Source organism: Coenobita brevimanus, chromosome 114, assembly GCF_032717465.1.
Source record: "Coenobita brevimanus isolate Jiangsu-jjx chromosome 114, ASM3271746v2, whole genome shotgun sequence".
Lineage (NCBI taxonomy): Eukaryota > Metazoa > Arthropoda > Malacostraca > Decapoda > Coenobitidae > Coenobita > Coenobita brevimanus.
Genome location: NC_137067.1, coordinates 23,548,911 through 23,565,841, shown reverse-complemented (window position 1 = coordinate 23,565,841; position 16,931 = coordinate 23,548,911). Strand labels below are relative to the sequence as shown.

General features: G+C 39.2%; 1 protein-coding gene across 1 annotated transcript; it reads left to right on the top strand.

The window, feature by feature from the left end:
- The first annotated feature begins 7,716 nt into the window (after positions 1–7,716).
- LOC145418393 (general transcription factor II-I repeat domain-containing protein 2A-like) lies at positions 7,717–15,955 on the top strand. The gene is made up of 3 exons (XM_080286795.1): positions 7,717–7,914; positions 14,974–15,220; positions 15,390–15,955. The coding sequence occupies exons 1-3, from the start codon at positions 7,717–7,719 to the stop codon at positions 15,953–15,955; spliced, it is 1,011 nt and encodes a 336-aa protein (XP_080142921.1).
- Positions 15,956–16,931: the final 976 nt, after the last annotated feature.

Sequence of the window (16,931 nt, the reverse complement as noted above, 5' to 3'; positions counted from 1 at the left end):
TATAAGTGGATTAAGAATTTGTCAGTATAAGTGGATTAAGAATTTGTCAGGAGTATGACTGGATTAATAATTTGTCAACAGTATAAGTGGAATAAGAATTTGTCAGGAGTATAAGTGGATTAAGAATTTGTCAGGAGTATTACTGGATTAAGAATTTATAGTCTGTTGTGTGTGTCCTTCAAAATGCTTACTGTTTCCTGCCTTTCAGTTCTCTCTCAACCTGTTTAATCACCTGTGCGTTATGGAACATATTTACCCTCACGGTGTTGTTGACGGACACGGGTATTGCCTTCAAGCTGACAGCAAATAATTTTGTTAATGTGCTTTGAATCCAAGTAGTGAAAAGGTTACTATTTATCTCCATAAACTCTGAATGTTAAATGGTTAATATCGTTTGGTGGCAGCATAGGCTAAATAAAATGCTGAAGTACACCATATTAAGCCAATGTTAATTCTGAGCAGTTTTCTTCCTAATGTATTTAACTGGTAAAACAGATAAATTGTACTCAAACCCTAAAACTATTTATTGCTCATATTCAACAGTTTTCGCCCCTCTTGGACCTGATTAGTGTCCAGGTCGGTCATAAACTTGTATCCGATCCATAAACACAATTTCAGCACCTGGTTAATCTTCTGTTAATCCTCCACCAACCACAGAACTCTTTAATTACCGATTTAATTACCAGTATATTACCGTACTTCTGCTAGCGTCATACTGATATAAGTGTTGTTAACGTCATACTGGTTTTAGTTTTGCAACCGAGGAGGATCGCTTTATGTTTAGGAGGCGCCACATCGTAAAAGGGTTGAAATTTGTCCTTGGCACTGAGGATTATTTAGCATGCAGATATTTTTTTTTTTTTATGTTTTAAGTCTACAAGTTCGTCTTTTAATCAGTTTACTCAGTCGACATATATTTCATTCTCATTTTACCATTTTTAGACTTTCTGAGTTTTCGACAAGGATGGGTTACATACAGCCTTCATGAACTCATTTAGTACGAAGGCTGTTTAAGTTAAATATAATCACCTTAGGCTGCAACAAATTAATAGGAAGAGTGTCACCGCACTAAACTCGTTAATCACAGCTTGGACTGCCACCTTGAAATGAACGAATCTTGATTTTGGCATTCTTTTCAGATTTATGGAAAGGCCAAGTCTTATACACCTTCTCTCTTTTTTAAGTAAAGAAACAGAAAAAGAAAGTGATTCATCATAAATCTTTGCACTACCGTAAACCATACCTTCATTGATATAAACCTAGTTCGCATACTTTGTCGAAAGGAGTAAATAATACTGATAGTAGTACAATTAACTAGATTTTTTTTTTCATTGTTTTCGGGCAGTAATAATCTACGCTTATTTAACCAACAGGAATCGAATTGTGGAGAGGATGGAGGGTGAAAGACTGACGAAGAGAGTGTATGTGAGTGAGGTGGAGGGGGGAAGAGGGAGGGGGAGGCCGAGGATGAGATGGAGGGATGGGGTGGAGAGGTATATGAGAGAGGGGGGTGTGAGTTGGGATCAGGGCAGTGAGATGGCGGGGGACAGGGCGACTCGGAGGCGATTTGTTTGTGGCCACCCCAAACGGGATTGAGGCGTCTGGCAATAGATAGATAGATTCGAATTCAAACTTATACATTTTACAAAAATAGAGACGAGATATTTCTCCATGAATTTCGGTGTGTCTGGTAATTTGAGTGACTGAAAACTCGGGTTCATGCAAAATAGTTCCTTAATGAGACATTACACAAAATAACACATGGATATTGATGAAAGGCATAAATGGTTATATTCCATATTCTTCGTCCCATGCCTCAAAATGTTAAGCACATCCGGATTCTCGATAATGGTGGCTGTGCGTCATACCGATAGGAAGAGTGTACTAGAATGCTGATATACTGACCAACATCACGTGACGCCGTTTACCTCTTGTCTTACCACGATAATAACTAATCAGCCAGGCGTAAGTAACTTTAGTGAAAATAAAAAGGCAGACATTCTGAATTTTCAAGTTAAAAGGTAAGAAACTCGAGTCAAATGAAGTTCAGGTAGCCTAAGTTATCAAAACGATAACGTAGGCGTATGCAAATTTATCTGTAATACAAAGAGACCAGTTGAATTGTCCACGCTTTTTTCGTTAAGTGAAAGAACTATGTGTCCAATAAAAGGGGCTAGTCTGAAATTCTGAAGTGTGTACAGACGTAATTAAACTGAGTAAAAATTATAAGTATTCACCCTGAATTTTTAAAGTTTATTAAGCTTAAGAAATCCGAATAAAATTGTAGGAAAGTTCAGTAAATGAGGGTTACTCTGAATTTGCCAAATATATTTATGCAGGTGAAATAAACTTAAACTGAATGGGGCAGCCTGCGTTTTCAAACTTTATAAAGGCTTTAGGAATAAATAAAAAATAAAAGGTTTCGAATATATGAAAAATAAAAGAGGGGCCAGTTTTTTTTTTTTTTTATAGAGGCATAAATAACGAATAATATATAAGCAAAGACAAAGATGTAGATTGTTATGAATAGCTTGAAAAAATCTGAAAAGAAAATAGTAAGAATGCAAGTGAAAGGCTGGTAGACCATGAATAATGGCAGAGGAAGAAGGTGAAAATGGTGGACGGAAGAAAGGGAAAGGAGAACGATAAATGAAGAACTGGGTTTTGTGAAGAGGAGGAGGGATGGAAAGTCACGGCTGGGACAATGGAAGGGGAAAAAATAGACGAGGAAAAGATGAAATCAGCAGAGCAAGAACTATCAGAAACTGAAGGGTATATTTAACCATCAGATCTCTGAAGGTTTGCCAGTCATGAGGAGAATTCTTTTGTCCTTAACCAGGGAAAAGTGTTAGGTCTGAGCACCTGTTTTAACTCTTATATCATCATCATCATCATCATCATCATCATTATTATTATAATTATTATTATTATTATTTTTATTATTATATATTTTATTTATATTATTTGCAGACGACTTTGTTTTCATGAGTCTAACGAACTACAGGAATTCTGTAAAACTTTTCGTTAATCCTTGCATTAGTAGTCATACGGAAGATTAATATAATCACCTTGTGGTAAAATGAACAGACTAAACTAACAGAGAGAGAGAGAGAGAACCCTTGTCATTCTAGGGCGTCCCATTCTTATCTTCCGTTCTTGCGTCATTATTTCAATATTTCCTCTCCACCTTTAATATCTGCCAAATTTTTTCAGTCCTCTCTTTCTCCTTTCGTCATCGTCTTTTCTTTCTTCACGTTGTCCCACTTTGTCACTCTGTCTTATATCTGAGTCTTGTGATTTTCATGTTCTTTCCTTTTACGTTAGGTACAGTACTGAGGGCATGATGTCAGAGGAGGAAAGACGGGGATGTGGAGAGAGAGAGAGAGAGAGAGAGAGAGAGAGAGAGAGAGAGAGAGAGAGAAAGAAAGAGAGGAGATGGAGGTGAAGGGAGGTAATATGTAGCAAGAAAGACAAGGAGAAAGGGACAAGGGAGCAGGAAGGGGATAGGACAGAAATGGCAAATGAGGGAAGGAGTGTGGAGAAGGTAGGGCAAGAGAGGAGATATAACAGCAGGTATGTTGGTTGATATCAGGGACACTGTTATCATGGTGACCATCGCCCTGGCTTGGTTATCTGGTCCTTTTTCTTCACACTACTTTATCTCGTCTTCCTCCCTCTCTCTCATATCTTTCTAATTTCTTGCCTCCCCCTCCTCATTTCGTTTCCCACCTCTTCATTCTCTAGCTTATTACATCTCTTCCTTGACTTCTTTATTTTTTTCACTTTCTTCGTCCCGCTGTAGTCCAGATCATGTTTTGCTTTCTCTTCTTGCAGAGCACTCTCAAATATACCGCCTCTCTCACTCGGTCTTCTCTCTCTCTCTCTCTCTCTCTCTCTCTCTCTCTCTCTCTCCATCCACCAGAAACTCCCACAAGAAAAATCCTTCCCACAAAAGGCAACTCATTATTTTTATGTGGCTACTTAGGCAAGATTTTATTCAGTTGAAGGAGTACCTCTCAAAGAGGAAGGATTCACAACAGCCTCTATTGAAACCTTTACTACGAAAGGCCTCTCCAAACATGTATATAATTGTTGGGTATAGTGGCAGTAAAGCAAATGACATCGTTGCACTGAAGAGGTTAGCACTAAATTGTTAGTGTGGTGACCAGAATTAACGAAAAGGACGTAAAAACAGTGTGCCATATGATGTGCAGTGAAGGGATGATGGGGAAAGCATGGTATTGATCAGGCAACATGTGGTGGTGAGGGAAGATGTGATGGTGTGGTTGGGGTGTTCATAGAAGATGTGGTGGCAGTGGTGGTGAGAGAGAGAGAGAGAGAGAGAGAGAGAGAGAGAGAGATGTAGTGTGACAGTAGTGGTAAGGTGGCGAGAGTTAAATTTGTTTAATGTAATGTGTGACGGTGAGTGAAGAAACAGTAGTGGTATTGGTTGTACTGCAGTGTGTGGTGGTGTGTTTGAGGGAAATACTGATAGCGTGATAGTGACTGTGGGGTGATGTGTTGATGCAAGAGGGAGTTAGTGTAATAGTGGTGGTGTGGTGGTGGTGGTGGTGGGTGTATTGTAAGGCAGGGTGTTGTGTGTGTGGTGATGATGGAGGAAATGATAGTGGTGGGGTGGCAGTGTGTGTTGGTTGTGTGTGGTGGTAGTGTGTGGCGGTGAGGGAGGCGTCTGGTTAGAATAATGACTTGCTAGTTTGGGGGAAAACAAAAAACTGGCGAGTAACGGTGTAACTGTTTTTGTGTTCAGGTTAAAATTAGATTTGTCTCCAGTTTGTAAAAAGAAGGGGAAATCGTGGTGTTGGATAGATTATGTACATGTTTCTCAGCCATTCTTTTCCTGTTACATACCCATGTCATCCACAGTCTCTTTTGCCAGGTATTAAGTATACTTTTTCTCAAGTTCACAAAGTACTACGTCCTTAGAATATCTGGTTTTAAACTGGCAGCAGCCTTTTTAGTGGAGGATGAGTTATCGTCCTAAATACAAGGTGTTGTATGCTCAGACATGTTCTCAGATTTTCGCAAGACACAGCACTCATGTTTCTCTCAGTATAAATTGTATAATGAAAAGAAGAGGGTTTAGGTTTCTGAATATCGACTGTATGACTGTCATTAACGCCTTGAGCCCAAAGATATCTTTTTCGTTTTACTCTTGCTTTCACCTGACTATTTTACTTGCCGTTAGGGAGAGTTCTCTTAGTATTACTTACAATCGTCTACTGCGACAATTTTCCTAAAACTGAAATGAAATAATCTAAAGATAGTGGGAATAAAAGAAAAAGTTCGACGTGGTATTAAAACCTTAAAGATAAATAATCATTAAATATGTTCAAGTCCCAGTCCAGGCAATGACCCACTGCAGTTCGTTTATATTCACCTAACCCAATTGAAATGTTAGATTAACTGGGATGGAGGGGAAACGAACGAGCCCACCAGTCTGATCATCCCCAGAACTTATATACGAACTATTTTCATTTCTTTGCACACTGTTATCTTCGTTTAGTATACCAGAAGAGGATCCGAGTCGGGCCGAAACTACGGTATCCCCACAATAAGCCCAATTTCACTGATGGAGTAAGTCAGTCTTTCGAAAAAATTTGCTGCCTTGTCAAACAAGACACACTTGTATAGTCTGAATAATTATTTAACTCCAGTGCACACTTATGAAATTTAATATATACATATATATATATATATATATATATATATATATATATATATATATATATATATATATATATATATATCTAACAAAGGTCACAAGACACACTAATGTAGTTAAATTATATCTCGTAAGATACAGTTAATTAACTTAATATGTGAATGGCAAAAGTTGCACCCGTCTTGGCAGCTTGGCAATTTACGAAATCGTCTCTCTCCCACAGGCATCATGAAGAGCGATTTTTGTGTGGATCATTTGGTCAGTGAGGTGGGGCAGAGAATGGCTTTGTGGCCTGTTTACTGGGCATTCTGTTCGGTAGTTCCTGAGATAGTTTACTTTCCAAATCCATTATACACTGGTCAACAACAACAAAAATTTTCTCTCTGTCATGGGATGTTAGAGCAGTTTTAGACTAATTTTGGGGTGCTGAATCCAAATCTGATCTCAGATTTTCTCTATCACATCACACTTCTATGCTATCGGTATATACCCAATTTTTATGGATTTTACCGTAAATTAGCTTTTCACAAATATTTGCAGGATTTTTGGCTGCAGATTGTCATGCTGATTTTAGATAACATGTTAATTCAGAATTGTGCTTTAAAAACACTTTTTTTTTTTTTTTCAGGTATGAGCTGATTGTCTCATTCTACATAGAATACTGGTTGTTGATACAAAAACAGTATTGTACTACTGTGATTTAGCTGTGGCTACAATATCCCAAAGAAGGAAGTGTTGTAATGACCCAAATATCTTCTGCTACATCTGTGGAAACTTCACATTGCAGACTCAAAGGCGCAACATCAATAACTTTGTCAAGAGAGTGTATCTTGCCTACTTTAAAGTACCACTTGGAGACCAGGACAAAAGCTGGACTCCTCATAAAGTGTGCAAAACCTGTGTTGAAACTTTGCGACCATGGTCTCAAGGAAAGAATGCTAAGCTCAAGTTTGGTGTGCCAATGGTTTGGAGAGAACCATCAAACCATTTGGAGAACTGTTACTTCTTCCTTGTCAATGTTAAAGGATTCAATAAGAAAAACAAACAACACTTGCAATACCCAGATATCCCATCAGCCATTCGACCAGTTTCACATTGTGAGGAAATACCTGTGCCTGTATTTACTGAGCTGCCAGAGATTGATGATGAAGACCTCAAATCACCTACTACTACTGATGAAGATGAAGAGACTGATCTTTTTAAACCATCTGATGCAGATTGTGATAAGCCTTCTCTGTTTAGTCAGCCTGAATTGAATGATCTAGTCAGATTTGTATTTGACTAAGCAGTCTGCTGAATTGTTGGCTTCCAGGCTGCAAGAGAAAAGACTGCTTAAACTTGGCACTAGTGTCTCCTTTTATCGCGACAGAGAAGCAGAACTGCGGAAGTACTTCCATTCAGATGGTCAGCTTGTTTATTGTAATGATGTTTAAGGGCTTCTTCTCGCTATGGGACTGCCGGCATATGATTCAGGTGAGTGGAGACTTTTTATTGACAGTTCTAAAAGGAGCTTGAAATGTGTTTTACTTCATAATGGAAACATATATGGTTCGGTCCCAATAGGACACTCCCTAAAAATTAAAGAAGAGTATGCCAACATCAAGATTGTTCTGGAGAAGTTGCAGTACCATGTTCATGGATGGTTAATATGTGTTGATTTGAAAATGGTTAACTTTCTGCTAGGCCAGCAAGGAGGATATACAAAATACCCCTGTTTCCTGTGTTACTGGGACAGTAGGGCTACAGCAGACCATCGGAGAAAAAAGAACTGGCCACCAATACATACTTTGATGCCTGGTGACAAGAACATCATTAATGTCCCACTGGTTGATAGGAAAAAAATTGTGTTTCCCCCACTGCACATAAAGCTTGGTGTGATGAAACAATTTGTCAAAGCTCTTGATCACAATGGAAACTGCTTCAGTTATATATGTTCAACCTTTCCTAGTCTCAGTGACGAGAAGAAAAAAGCAGGAATATTTGATGGACCTCAAATCCGAACACTCCTCAGGGATCCACATTTTATTACAACAATGACTGCGCCTGTGGCTAGAGCTTGGAATGCATTCTCTGATGTGGTGCTGAATTTCCTTGGGAACAGGAAAGCTGACAACTATCAAGAGATTGTTGAGGAGCTGCTTTTGAGTTTGCAAGCACTTGGATGTAGAATGAGCGTCAAGGTGCACTACTTACACAGTCACTTGAGCGAATTCCCAGAGAACCTGGGTGACGTGAGCGAAGAGCAGGGTGAACGCTTTCACCAATCAATCAATCAATCAATCAATCATTTCCTGTGGCACCCTCGGGGATGCATAGGGCCTCGATGAACTCACACCACCACATCCTATCTTGTGCTAACTCCTCAAGATCTCCCCAGCACTCATCTCCAGCTTGCCGTCTCATTGTCCTCACCCACGTCTCTTTTGGCCTTCCTCTACCTCTCCTACCAAGTGCCACCCACCCTGGTGTACCTCGTACTATTCCCTGTCTCCTATACACATGTCCTAGCCACTTCCATCGTGAGAATCTAACATATTCATCGATCGGCTGCACTCCCGTTATTTCTCTAATTCTACTATTTGGTATCCTTTCCCACCACTTAACTCCTAATATTCTTCTAAGTGCTTTATTTTCAAACACCAAGAATTTATTTTCCATAGTCACTGTGCTGTACCAAGACTCGTGTCCATAAATTAAGATACTCCTAACCATTACCTTATAAATTTTGATTTTTGTATGCACAGAGAAATTGTTATTATTCCAAATATTTTTAAGCATTCCCATTGCCTGATTAGCCTTCTTTAACCTTTCCTGGAATTCAAAGTTCAAAGAACCATCCTTGGCTAAATAAGTACCTAAATATTTAAACCTATCAACTTGCTTTACAACCATACCTTCAATTACACATTCCTGCGCATTTTCCATATTCATATTGATTATTTCAGTTTTTCCACAATTAATAACCAAACCCACCTTGCGACCTTCACCAATACATTAACATAATGGAAGAACGTTACCAAGGCCGATGGGATTCAAACATGATGGCAGATTATTGCTGGAGCTTGATAAGAGACATTCCAGAAGCTGTACATCAGAGATCGTCAAAGAAAAGGAAGTTTATGCAGTTGTAATATGACCACATGGAATAGACTTTTTGTACATATTTTGTTATTTTCACACTTAATTCTTACATGCTAATGTGGACTTACTCTCACAACTTTGTGTTAAGACTCATTTAATTTAGAACAACATATCGTGTAGTAGAAAATGTTTCTAAATATGACTAATTTTCTTCTGTTACGCATGAAATTGCCGATTCTTGTGAAAATACAACATTTCATATTTCAAAAACCTGATGTGATAGACAAAAACTAATGCCAGATTTGGATTCAGCACCCCAGATTTAGCTAAAATCCATTGGAAAACCTTGTGCCAGAAAAATTGTGTTGACTGGTAATTATCGGAGCATTTCCATTTCTATAGGAAAGAAGGTTATACTGATGATTATACCTTTTACGCATTAATGTTCTTTTATTTTGTACCCTCTGTTATCTTTGTCTTTCCTTAATCTTCTTGCTTAACATCTGAGCGCACCATTTTCTTTCAAGCAAGAGGAGTTCACTATCGGGGGTAAGGATGAGCTGACCTATGTGCATATATCTGCTCCGTATTGTCAGTGTAACTATCTAGACACCTTTGTCGGGCGGTCTTGCTTGAGTATGCAAATTTCCATTATTGGCGGTGCGTTCCGATGCATCCCGCCGCCTCCATAACAAAGCAGATTCAAGAACCCAATAATGTGGTAAAATGCCAGCCCCACAACCTACCACACAGGCTATTTTCCGACATTTTAAGAGGTGGAAGGTCAAGGACGGTTTGGCCGTTGTTGGATGCGAACCTGGTGGACATTTTGGTGTTTTGACCCGGGCCCAGATTTACGTTCTGTATACCATCTTTGCACTACCAGCTGAGTTTCATTTTCCCCGGATGATCACAATTCATTTTTTTTTCTTCTGCTGTAACCTGACATAATCATATCTAACGTGACCTAACTAAACAGGTTAACCTAACAATAAACGAACCTAACCTGATACTAAGACAACAAACCTAAACTGACCTATACTTTCCTAGACTAGAATGTTCAAAAATTGTACACAGAATGGAAATCAGCGACCACGGTATGGCAGGCAACACGGGTACACCAGCCATAACACACCGCCCCACCATAACCAAGATTTTCTTTTTTAATTCAGCTCCCTGTCATAACTAAATGCTAACTTTGACAAACATGGGATGATTCTGTTCTCTCCCTTTCCTTGTCCTTCCAGCGGAAGTTCATCTTAATAACGACAGGAAATTGATCGTAAATTCTCCTCCTAGCCTTACAACGTCACACCACGGCGTAGCAAGAAAACCACTATTAATTATTTATTCTCCCTAATTTAGACGCATAAGAACTCATAGTATGTAAGGGGAAACAGGTAACATGAAGTGAAATATTTCGCAGATAAAATCCCTTCGATACTTGTATGTGGTGTGTGTGTGTGTGTGTGTGTGTGTGTGTGTGTGTGTGCTTGTGTGTGGTGTTTTCCTCTTAGTAAGACTGCTGGGCCTCATGGAACAGACTGTGAAAGCTGGGTCCATCGTGGGATACAAGGGAGGAGTGGGACCCTTCAGTTCTGGTGTTGCAAATGCTTCTCCATCTGCATGACCTTTGTGTGGACACTGACGGTGCATTCAGTTGGTGTCCTACCAGGAGCAGTATCATGTGATTAAACCAAAAAAAAAAGTCACTTATGCTTTTTATTTTGAGCACATGAAGAACTTTGAAACACTGTCCTGTGCCCTGTTTGAAAAATCATGTATTAGTTTCAGTGCGTTCGAAATTTCCCACTTCACTAAGATGACGTATTTATCTCCATTATAATTAAGATATTTATTCAGCTTGGGAAAGGTCACAATTATTTAAAGTATTAGTTTGAAGGATTTAAGTCTGTTACCGCAGCTGGAACATGATAAACAGTTTCAATATGCTTTAATGGCGAGGGTTAGAAGTTGGAATAGGTGGAATCATAACAGAAATAAGTGCTTAATGGTTGAAGAAAGAATTACAGGGTGACCACAACGTTCCTTAACCCGTACGGTAATGGTAAGATTTTCAACTATGCAGAGAATATAATGCAATTTAATCCTTCATTATCGTAACAAGATCATTTATTTGGGGGATAACGGGATATTGGTGGCAGTCCTGATCAGTTTAAAAAGTGTCAATGAATGAAATTGCAGAAAGATCGAAATTAATGTTTAAACCAATATCAGACTGTGAATTTGAAAACTAAAGAAAACTTAAATACTGGATAAAGGTGAAAAAAATGTAGAAAAAGAAAAGAAAAGAAAAGAAAAATACATACTAGAAGAAACTCATCCCACCCGATAACTTGGGAATACGTATATAAGAATTAAAAGGTATGATTATGGTAAAGTTTTCCTTAGTGTAATTAATAACTGTATCAAAGCCGTAACATTCAATCTTTTAAAAGATGCATTCATGTTTCTTGTGTATGTTATTACTGAGCCGAGACCATAAATTCGAGGCTAGTCATCTCTTAAGAGTAAATTTTGAATCCCTGATTGCTAAAATTGGTTCCACGACAGATTGTGCCGCCATACTATACTTTGATTTAATATCATATCCACTTGGTTATTTAATCCGCTTAGTTATTTACCTGGTTCCAGTAAATAATGGAAAGCCCCAACTGAAGCCACGCAACTATACCTCATACCAATTAATCTGGCCAGGCATGTATGGCAACACTGTTCCGGCAGAGATTCTGATTGGCTGGAGATGTTTGTTCGATTTCGTTGTTGCTAAAACTGATACTCGTTTTTATTATCAGATGTGATACTGAGTTAGTCGACAATATAATCGTCAAAAGCAATAAGAAATCCATTAAATAGTTATCAACAATGAAATTTTCGTAGGAAGATAGAGATATGAGTCAACAAAGGATTATAACAGTCTAATCAAGGTCAGCGTTCGAACAATTCCTTTAAATCTCTGACTCTGTAATATAACAGAAAATTAAGGAAACCTGCTTAATCTAGGCGTTGGTATAACACATTTAAATTTTAAGATCAGTCCGTACTGTGATAATAGAGGATATATATTGAAATAGTATTCTTTTAGCCTACTTTGATTTTTCGCGATTTTTTCAAACCTCCCTCCCCGCAGAACTCGTCTTTTCATTAGAATTTTTAATTATTCAGAGTTGTGGCACGATTTAAGGGTGCGGACTGATCTTAAAATTTAAATGTGTGTTATACCAACGCTTAGATTAAGCAGGGTTCCTTAATTTTCTGTTATATTACGAAGTGTTGGAGATTTAAAGGAATTGTTCGAATGCTGACCTTGACTTGGACTGTTATAATACTTTGTTGACTCAATATCTGTCTTCCTACGATAATTTCATTGTTGTTAAGTATGTAACGGATTTCTTATTGCTTTTGACGATTGTATTGTCGACAAACTCAGTATCACATCTGATAATAAAAAGAGTATCAGTTTTAGCAACAACAAAATCGAACAAACACCTCCAGTCAATCAGAATCTCGGCATGAACAGTGTGCCATACATGCCTGGCCAGATTAATTGGTATGATGTATAGTCAGTGGTAAATCTTGTAAAGCAGATTAGTATTCCGAGCAGACCCACCTCCACCACAGTCACAGCTGACCTACTGCTCTGTGAACCCTCTGATATTTACTGTGCCACTGCAACATTCACTACCCTTCCTTTTAAAATACTGGTCACTGCATTACCTATATTTCACCGTTATCAATGTTTTCGTCATTAGTCTTCTTTTTACTACGTCGTTTTCTATGCCTGCAGTTTTATCACGATAGTTATTTATGCCCAAACTTGATATATTTACGACATATTTAGACCTATGATCCAAATTTTGCCCTATCCCTGATTCAACAGTACACCTACAGTACAGTATACCGCCTACACTCATCACTGGGAAAAAAATTATATGGGACAAGCGGGAGCATTAATGTGTTCATGAATGTGGATGGAGCACTTTTTTTTTTCCTTTCTTTCTTTCTTTTTTTTCTCTCTCAGAAATCAGACTGACCTGCGACCATTCTCAGCTGAGTCCCCGACTGCCAGGCCTCCATACCTCTGCCTTACCTATTGAACATCTATGTTGGTCTGAACATTGTTGCTGTCAGTATTCCAGCACACCGTCTTGGAACCGTGTCAAAACGTAATGGGATATTGCTAAACTTACCAGTGATATTCAAGGAGGCTGGAAGGGATGCATCCTCGCTTCATTAGGTCGATACCCAAAGTTGTACATTTTATGGAAACCTGAGAGATACATTTGTGTGATTGTACCATCCGACCCGTTTACATGCCTTTCGCGCCCACCAGTCTGTTTACGCCTACAAACTTTCCTTCCAGCCACCCACCCTGATTACCAACATTCTGCACAAACCCATCTACATACTCATCGCCTGTACCTGACAGCCTCTTTACTCTTCCCATGTATTTATAGTTTGCTGTTCTTCTGACACTGCTAGTACCTGCTCTCTCCTCAGATTCGGATTTTACAGTAGTCTTCCGCGCCGCTGTCTGTAAACATCGTTAGGTATGTTTGGAGCTACGTTCGCGAACCTGCAAAAAACTTGATGCATTTTATACAGCGTGTCCATGTCCTTTAAAGGCAACGTTGATAAGGTCGATGTGACAGATCCACTTTCGCACGGAGGGACTGTGAAACCCCCCCTGTATCAACCTGTAATACCATCCTGAACTACAGGGGCACTCAGTGTAGCGTATCTCTCCGACAAGGGCAACGTAATTTCCAAACCGCTCTTCTTAATGGGTTAGGTTTTCTCATCACTGATTAGGGTATCGCAAAAAGTATTTTCCGGATCCAGAATATATAATACGATCCTGATCGGTCCCAAAAGTTAATCGATTGTTCCCTGGGACATGGGCTATCTACCCACCAAATTTGGTCCAAATCTCTCTCTTAGTTTTTGAGTAATCCTCCTAACAAAAACAAACAAACAAACAAACAAGCTTGGGTTAATACATACTCTCCTTGTCGGAGAGAATAATATATGGGTACAGTCTATACCAGAGGTGGCCAAACAGTCGATCGCGATCTACCAGTCGATCGCGGCCACTTGTTTGGTCGATCGCCGTTCCCCCATAAGACTTGGCATCAGCTGCTCAGCTCGCCAACATGGCAACAGTGCGCAAGTTGTACGTGACACATTCCTGTCTCTTGACTCTTCCCTCGCATCAGTCATAAACGCGCGGTGTCAGTAGTGTTGGAGCATACATACAAACGGGACGTTACACAGTTGCACGAGTGTGGTGTATTAATTACTGTGATTATAATAAACTGAATTAATTGAACATGAGTGGAGCAAAAAGACCGAAAACCTACCACTTTCATGAAGAGTGGGAGCATGATTTCTTTTTTACAATGTATAAAGACAAATGCATCTGTTTGATATGCCGTGCTAGCATTGCTCTGCCGAAGAAAGGAAATTTAGAGAGACATTTTTCAAGCCTACACAAGAAATATGATGTTGATTTTCCTCCTAAAACTGAGATAAGGAAAATTAAAGTGAGAGAATTGAAAGCTCAATTAGGAGCACAACAACATTTGTTTGCTAAACCTCTTTTACAGTCCCAAGCAGGAACTGAAGCATCCTTTCGTATTGCAAATGTGTTAGTGAAACACAAGAAACCTTTTCAAGATGGGGAAATGGTGAAGCAAGTTTTTCTTGAGGCTGGAAATGTTTTATTTGACAAATTAAAGAATAAAAGTGAAATCATGCAAGCAATTAAGGACATGCCTCTATCTCGACAATCTGTGACAAGACGAGTGGAGGGAATTGGTGAAGACTTGGAAAACAAACTGAAAATGGACATAGACAACTGTTGTTTTTTTTCCTTGGAATTCGATGAGTCGACTGATATAGTGGATACTTCTCAGCTAATTGTGTTCATAAGAATGGTTTTCTCAGATATGAGTCACAAGGAGGAGTTTTTAACTGTGATTCCTGTGAAAGGGACAACTAAAGGTGAGGACATTTACCAACATTTTTTTCATTTTGCCAAGAAAACAAGCCTTCCGCTACAGAAACTAGTATCCATTGCAACCGACGGCGCCCCATCCATGGTCGGTAAGAACAATGGGTTTCTAGCACTCCGCCAAAAAAATGAAGATTTTCCTGATTTTTTAACAGTCCATTGTGTCATACATCAGAATGCACTGTGTGCTAAAGTTTTGAACATGGCAGATGTCATGAACATTGCCACCAAGATTGTTAATTCCGTTCGAGCAAGGAGCTTAAGGAGACGACTCTTCCGAACTCAGCTGGAGGAAAATGAGGCTGAGTATGAAGACCTGCTATTGTACACTGATGTCAGGTGGCTTAGTCGGGGACAGTTCTTAGAAAGATTCCAGTCCTTGTTGCCTGAAGTGATTCAGTTCCTGGAATCAATTGGAGAAAGTACATATCCGCTGCATGAAGCACTATGGTTGTTAAAATTAGCTTTCTTGACAGATTTAACAGCTCATTGTAATGCATTCAACCTTCAGCTTCAAGGCAAGGATAAAACCATTACTCAGTTAGTTCCGTAAATGCTTTCAAATCAAAGCTAAAATTTCTAAAATCTCAGCTAGGAAGAGGAAATTTGAAGAACTTCCTAATTTACAAAAAGCTGTAGAAAGCCGTGATGAAAGCAACTGCACATACGATACATTTTGTACTGAAATACAGAATCTTTGGGGAGAACCAGAAAGAAGATTCCAGGATATTAAGCAGCTTGAACCTATCCTGGTTTTTATGTCACATCCATTTGCTGAAGTTGATATTGAAGAAATTTCTGCAATTATCTCCTCTTTGTTCAACATGAATGCATCAGATTTGGAGGAAGAAATATTGAAGCTTCAATCTGATATTCCCTTGAAAGCAAGAGCTTCAGAGAAAAACTTCTGGAATCAACTGCATGAAGAACAGTACCCAGGATTGAGATCTATAGCTCTTCGGTTGACTGCATTTTTTGGGTCAACTTATCTCTGTGAAGAAGCCTTCTCCCAAATGAAGATAATTAAATCAAGATACCGAAGCCGCCTAACCGATGAACATTTGAAATACTGCCTCCACTTGTGCCTCAGTAGTTATGAACCCTCCTTCAGTAAATTATCACAAGATATGCAGTGTCATGCATCAATTTCGCAATAAGGTTGGTGAAAGAGTCCTTTCATAGGTAGGATGAGGTAAAAACTTTGGTAAAATTTAGTATCAACTGATTCTTTTTTTTCTTAATTTAGTTTGAACTGATTATTTTTTTTTAGTACTATGCTATTTGAATTTTTTTTTCCCCAGTTGACGTAATAATATTATGTCATTATGTAATATGGTAGATCGTAAAAGAGTTTCAGTCTTTAGAGTAGATCTCGGATTCTAAAAGTCTGGCCACCCCTGGTCTATACTCTCTCTACCCTGCAATTTTCTGTCAAAACATCTGCCTTCCCTTTCTACACGATCTTCAACAGAACTCTAACAGTTTGACGGACCAACCTTCCACCTGCCATCTCGCCTGCCAAACTACCAATCCTCGTCTATAACAAACTGCCAGCCGTCTCCGCTTAACTCAGATGGCACCCTTTCCACCACCTCTGCCTGTCTACTGCATCCTTTCTAACAAACCACTTACATTCCTACCAACTCTCCTTCACACCATTTTTCAAATCCATCGTTGTACTAACCACACCTAGCATCATCCCCGCTTAGCACATCTACCACCCTTTATGCGACCTGACGATCAACTCTGTCTTTCCCATCGACCAGCCTAAATTTACCTCGCTTCCTAACGTTTCTCCTACCTGTATTACTTCCTGCTTTCGATCCTACTCATCCATTATCATCTCCATTTAACAGATCTGTCATCCATCTCACCACCTCATTTAGTATCCCCAAGCTTCCTACCAAATCAACCACCAACTCCCCCAGCCACCCTTCCTACCACACCACCTTATCTCCCAGCCTACCCACCTGCCTGCCTGTCAGTTGGCCGTGTATATGTAAACCCTGCCTCTGCCGTTCACCTTTACCCATATTAGTCTCCATCAATCTGTGTGTCGGGCCTGTTGATCTTCACCCTCCTTCCTTCTACTCTTATAATCAACACATTTATCTTGACGGATTAATCTGTGGA